Here is a 6591-nt window from a genome sequence, read left to right as displayed (position 1 = left end):
ACACTGTGTTTATCATTCGTTGGAAGGTAGCCGGGGCATTCTTAAGACCAAACGGCATGACCGTGTAACAGTATAACCCCTGATCAGTGACGAAGGTCGTCTTCTCCTGATCTTTCTTCCATAAGGGAATTTGATGGAAACCAGAATAGGCGTCCATGAAACTCATCAAGGCATGGCCGGCTGTTGAGTCGACCAGGTTATCAATTTTAGGCAGAGGGTAACTGTCTTTGGGGCACGCCTTGTTTAAGCCTGTGTAGTCTACACACATTCGCCAGGTGCCATTCGGCTTTTTAACAAGCACCACATTTGCAACCCAGTCTGGGAAGTAACATTGCCGAATGAACCCTGCATCAAGTAATTTTTTAACTTCGGCGGCTGCCGCCTGACTTCTTTCTTCGCCATGGTTCCGCTTCTTTTGCCGTACCGGCTTCTTTTTCGGATCCACAGCGAGTTTATGTACCGCCAGATCAGGACTAATGCCTGGCATTTCATGGACTTCAAATGCAAAGATGTCCTTGTATTCTTTCAATAGGTTGTGAAAGTCGTCACCAAGGTTTCTCAGAGCAGTCGTCCCAACTTTGACAGTTCGGTCAGGACGTGAGTCGTCTAAGATCAGGTCTGCATGCTCACCAGCCGGCTGAGGGCGGAACTCATCCGGCCGCTCCTCTGCCAATGATTGCTATTTCCTTGCTTTTCTTGCGGACGTTGTCTGGGACGCCTTTCTCTTTTTGCCGCCTGCTTCTTGAACAGGTGCACTCTCCTTGACATTGTCAAGGTCTGTTTTTTCACCACTTGACCCAATGGCCATAACAGTGGGCTTGACATCCGAGAGATAGCACTCTCGGGCCATCCTCTGATCTCCCCTTAGGGAGCCGACTGTTCCATTATCCCTCTCAAACTTGAGCAACATAAGAGACGGGATTATAACAGCCTTGGAATTATTCAGGGTTGGTCGACCCAGAATCATGTTGTAGGCCGAGAGTTCCTCTACTACTAGGAACCGGACTACCATGTGTCGTCCTTCCCCTTTTTCGCCCAGGCGAATGGGTAAATCTACTCGTCCCAGTGGGTGGACGACTCCTCCTCCAAACCCTATTAAAGGGTGGGAGGCCGGATGTATGCAGTCAGTCTGATATTTCAGTTTCGACAGACATTTGCTGCTGATGAGATCTGAGGAGCTCCCGGTATCTATGAGGATTCGGCCAACTCTCTGGTTGGCCACTTTACATTCAATAACGAGAGGGTCGTCATGCGGCCCCCTTACCCCTCCTAGATCCTCTTCAGTGATGACAATCTCAGGAAATGTATATTTGGACGGTCGTTCTTGGTGAACGGAATTTACATCTAACCGCCTTATATTATCTTTGTTGCCCCTAATAGTGGGGCCGCCTCCTGAGAAGCCGCCTGCAATGGTGTAGACGACTGCATCATCTGTATCGGAGCTGTCGGCCTGTTGATTCTTTTTGGCCGACAGCTTTCTTGAGGAAGTGTTCCCCGTAGATTTCTTGACATAAGTGTCAAGATCACCTTGCTCAGCCAGGCGGTCTAGATACCGCATAAGACTGATGCAGTCATTGGTGTGATGACCAACGTCATCATGATAAGCACAGATTTTATCTTGGTTCCGGTTGTTTGCAGAACCCTTCATGGGGACCGGCTTCTCAATTGAGATCCGTCCCTCGATTTCTTTTAGGATAAACTGGTTATCCTTGTTAAACGCATACTTTGGGGAGTATGGTTTGAATTCTTTTTTCTTTTTCTGGGCCGGCTGTTTAGAGGAATCAGCCGCCCAGACCTCTTTTCTTTTCTCATCTTTGTTTGACGACTGTTTCTGTCGTCCTTCTCTTTTGTCGAACCTTTTCCCGTCCGACTGTTTTATCGTACACAGATCAGTCGCCTGTATATAGGCTTCTGCTTCAATCAAGGCCTCTTGAAGAGTCGCCACCCTTTTTCGAACCAAATCAAATTTGAAGGTAGACCCGTCTTTGAGACCTCTAAAAAAGTCGGTATAAGCTACCTCATCCGGTAACCCTTGAATCTTTATTCTCATCAGGTTAAACCGCCTGATGTAAGAACGAAGCCCCTCCTTCTCGCCCTGCTGAATTGTTCCCAAATCAAGGGTCGTTTTCTTCGCAGGGATGTTCATGGCGAAGTTGGAGGCAAATAAGTAAGCAAGCGTCCTGAAGCTATTTACACAACCAGTCGGCAGGTTGCCGAACCATTGCTGTGCGATTCCTTTGAGTGTCGCTGGGAAACACTTGCACCAAGTGGGATCATCCAACCCTTGAAGGTACATCAGGTTGGTGAATGCCATCAGATGGTCTTCTGGGTTAGTAGTGCCGTCATAGGCGCCTACTAGTACATTTTTCACTTTGGCCGGCTGAGCGGCGTCAGTAATTTCCTTGGAGAAGGCCGACGGCTGTTCACCAAGTCTAAGCAACCGTAACTGCCAGTCCATAGGTTGGACGTTTTTTGCTGTAGGTCCACCAAATGGAGGTGGCTTCATAAAATACTGTTGTTGCGGCACAAATGGTAAGTTTGGTACCGCCTGGGCACTATGAAAGCCGGACTGACGGGAGGTGCCGCCTGACTGACTCTCATGGTACGACTGAGTATGCCTCATCGAGACATTTCGCAAACTGTCTTGAAAGTTTGAAGTAGAAGCCGACTCTGACAATCGGTCACTCTTCTTCTGCTCTAGCAGTAGCCGAGCATCTGTGAATGTTTGCTTTGACCCGTCCGCCTGAATATGACGAACCGGTTTCCTATTTCCTGTAGGATAACGGAATTTTGTGAAATCAAGGGCAGGTGGTTCCCGCTTCCTAGATTTAGGATGAGGAGTCGCCTCTCGCCCTTGAACTGGCTTCCTCTTCAATGAAGTGGAGGGTTTCTTGGCTGACTGCTCCTTGACTGAAGCAGGCGGCTTCTTGTTGATCAACTCTTGAATCTCTCCCTTGAAGTCCCTCATGAAGGTCATGAATTCGTTCCTTGTGATGGGAGCAGACCCATCAGTCGGCTGTCGCCGAGCAGGCGATGCGCCTGCTGGCTCGCTTCCTGTTTGAAGATGCTCCCGTTCCCTCCTTTCGGTATGACGGGTACGTCGGGCCCTTAGGGTCCCGTCTGGAGCTGTATGAGTTTCAACTTCAAATTCACTTTCGGTGTCATGGTCCGACTGAACTTGAGGGTCGTTTAGGGGACGCCTCTCTTCAGGAGTCGGTACAGACTTGGATGCCATCTCTGAAGTACTCTCCACACAGACGGCGCCAGATGTTTCGGGGTTTTCTGATGTCCTGCGGGAGAGTTACAATTCCGAGACTGGAACCGGACGCCTGTACCTGCAAAATAACGGAGACTCCTGGGAGCTCCGCCTCCAACGGTCAAGTTAGTACTTGATTAAGGAGTAATAAGTGCGGAAATTAAAGTAATAAGGTCTCTCTAGGTGAGAGTGTTTAATGTTGGTAATCTGCTTTGTTAGCGAGATCAGCCGGTTATTAGTGTGTTTAGACTTCTCTAGGTGAGAGTCATTAATTGCTTGATCCCCTTTAATGAGGATTAATTAAGTATTTATAGTCTTGAGAAGCGTGCCACTCTCTAGGTTTAGGGTAAACCTAGGGCTGACCGGGCCTCTAAACAGGATTGGGCCTTGTTGGCCGGTTTTCCCATTTGGCATGGGTGGACACGTGGCGTGTCTCAATTGGTCCGTAGAGGACGTATCTGTGATTGACACGTGGCAGGCTCCTATTGGCCTACGTGAAGGACACGTGGCGGAACCTGGTTGGTCCACTTGTAGACGGTGATTGGTGGATAAAAATCCCCTAATCAGTAACCGCCAATCGATTTAATCCGACCCGACAACAATTCCAACCCAAACTAGTACCCAACCCTATTAGAACCTGAAAACGTTTATAAACCAACACAACATGTTATTGAAGCGAGTCAAGGACGTTTAATAAAAATTTATATACCTTTTGTTCTTTATTACTTCGTATATAGGTGTGATAAAATCTTGATAATGCTTGAACAAATTATGCAGAGCGTAATTAAATAAATTAACTTGACTAATCGAATTAATTCGAATTGAACTTGAACCTAAACCAAGAATGATCCAACTTTAAAATTATCCGGCCAAATAAAATAATTATCTGACCCAACCTTAACCTGAACCCGAATGTATCATTTATTAACCCGACCAAACCTGACTCAATATACAACCCGAACCTGAAATTGAACCCGTTATGAATTTGATTCGAACATACCCGACCTACACCCGAAGGATGAACGACCCAGAGTAACCTGAATCGAAATTGACTCGACTGGAACCTGATCTGTGGCTCGACTGACCCGACACAACCTGATCCTGATTTGACTCGATGCGAACCTGACTTGAATACCTGAATTGACAGCTCTAATGGGGAGGATCGGAGGAGTGTGGAAGGGCCTTAATGTTGGATGACTTCATTCAGTATAAGTGTATAACAGCAACAAAGAAACCTTAGCTACGAACTCACAGCTTATCACAAACATACACTGATGCACGGCATACATGTTTTGATCAACTTTTTCCAGCAGACCCCTTCACTTCTCCATTTCCCTAAATTGTAAATCATACGACCCACAAGGGCCACAACAACTACAAGCTTGTTCTTATACTCTAGCATACAATAATATAATATTACAGCTCCCTCACTAATCATGTAACAATCACTATCCCTAGGCTCCTAGCTCGGCAATTACGGCCATTCAAACAAAAACCCAACGCCATACATCAAAATTCGATCTAGAGAGGGAATCCGGATTAGGATTTTCCAACTTGAGTTTCAATTCAATTTCTCCAGATTCAACCCCACATAGCCTTAACCATAGCTCTTGAACAATTTCACCATCCACACAATTAATACAACTCTCTCTCACAAGACAGTTATCACTGTCCGGGATCACCTTTCTCAAAGTTGTTTCCCCTGAAGAAACCTTCAGGATCTGTTTTAGTCTTGCTGCTGATACAAGTGGTTGTATATTTACATGAGCATATCCCATCTTGTCATCTGCCTTGAACCGATCTTTGTCAAACACTTCCTGTACAACAATAGCCAACCCAAATTTATAAGGAACTTTAACATGCTTACACCTGATTATATTTGACCCAAATCTAAGAGGTATATGTAAGTGATTAGGCAGTCATACTGTCTTTGTCGGTCATGTATCTTGCTACATCACAATTCACATTAAAGAAAAATGCTCTTTTTCCTACAGAATCTAACTTGAGGCTGCCATAAATCTGATTATGATAAAAGACGGTTGTATTAAGCGTGCATATACGGGTGATCTGATCAACAAGCTAAGATTGATTAGACAAAGGGAAAGGACAAAAGTTTAAGAATTGTAAAGTTGTAAGCAAATCAATCAGTAAACAGCTTTTAAAAGTCATTCTTATCTCTTCTGTCAACAAGTAGACTAGTCAATAATCAACAAGAACTCCTAACTACTACATTATTGTAAGCATCTGTAACTCTGATGTAAACAGGAAAACCACTTCCAAGTGCAACATAAGTTACTCGCTTAATCAAGCAAACTAATGGCAAAACCACACTCAGCAAACATCAAAAGTAAAGACATCAAATGTAGAAGAAAAAAAAGAAGCAATACTTAAACTAAATTACTCACCAAATTGAGAGTTCCAACAGAATCTGTGAGGGAAAAGGTAAGCTCTTCATTCCAAACAGGGTTTAGGCAGCTGTTAATAACCTTAGTCTTTGCAACCTGAAGAAAAAGAGCAACAATCTTCAAACTACAACACAAAACTATACAAATTCCAACAGTTAAAACAGCAACTAGTTACTTCAATTCAACATAAGCCGAATCAGATTAGATAATACATAAGAACTTGATGAGATATAAAGCATTGTTAAACAGCTCAAAAAGGGAAACAGTAAAAAACAAAATGAGAAACCTGATCACCAAGCTTGAATTTGACATAAGGATCACTGGTTTTGAAGTCCCTAACAACCAACCTCTTGCCTTGCACTACCACAACTTTGAGAATACCTGCAGTATTCGACATCTGCCCGAAAATACAAAGTTAGTCTAAGACAAGATATAGCAGAAATACATCCTAAATAATTCAGGAATGGAATAGATATGGCAGAAATACATCCTAAATAATTCAGGAATAGATATGATGGCAGAAATACATCCCAAATCATTCAGGAATAGATATGGCAGAAATACATCCTAAATCATTCAGGAATAGATATGGCAGAGATACAACCTCAATCATTTAGAGTTTAGAGGTCAAATACAAATACCAATAAGGCGAAATTAAAGAAAGAAATTCTTTACCTGGAGAAAAATCAAATTTGGTGGATTGATTGTAAATTCTTCTGTTGGCTGAGTGAAATGGATTTCCATATAAACACACACACACACACAAAAAACCAACAACGGTACTATTAATTAAATGTTAATTATTAATGAAAGACATAAGTATGTTTCTCTGACCTCTTCATCATCCACTTCTTTGAGTTCCTAATTCCTACCCACCGTGTGTTGAAACCAACAAAAGTCAAGTCCACACTGCTAAAAAAATTACTGGTA

The 6591-nt window shown here is 43.7% G+C and overlaps 1 protein-coding gene across 3 annotated transcripts in view; it reads right to left on the bottom strand.

Moving 5' to 3' along the window:
• Window positions 1–4028: 4028 nt before the first annotated feature.
• LOC110731204 (protein C2-DOMAIN ABA-RELATED 11-like) overlaps window positions 4029–6591 on the bottom strand; it is a 2594-nt gene continuing 31 nt past the window's right edge. The window contains exons 1-5 of one of the 3 annotated variants that reach the window (XM_021911042.1): window positions 6496–6591; window positions 6337–6384; window positions 5948–6058; window positions 5662–5757; window positions 4029–5073 (exon numbers count right to left, since the gene is read on the bottom strand). The exon at window positions 6496–6591 is cut by the window's right edge and continues 29 nt beyond it. In XM_021911042.1, coding sequence (XP_021766734.1) covers window positions 4741–5073; window positions 5662–5757; window positions 5948–6058 — 540 coding nt within the window. In that variant the 5' untranslated portion in view covers window positions 6337–6384; window positions 6496–6591 and the 3' untranslated portion in view covers window positions 4029–4740. Of the gene's footprint in view, window positions 5074–5661; window positions 5758–5947; window positions 6059–6336 lie in introns of all 3 variants that reach the window. The other 2 variants (XM_021911040.1, XM_021911043.1) reach the window with 2 other exon arrangements.

This window comes from Chenopodium quinoa, unplaced genomic scaffold (assembly GCF_001683475.1).
Source record: "Chenopodium quinoa cultivar QQ74 unplaced genomic scaffold, ASM168347v1, whole genome shotgun sequence".
NCBI lineage: Eukaryota > Viridiplantae > Streptophyta > Magnoliopsida > Caryophyllales > Amaranthaceae > Chenopodium > Chenopodium quinoa.
The sequence above is the reverse complement of the archived record's forward strand: the minus strand, read 5'-3'. Positions and strand labels throughout refer to the sequence as shown.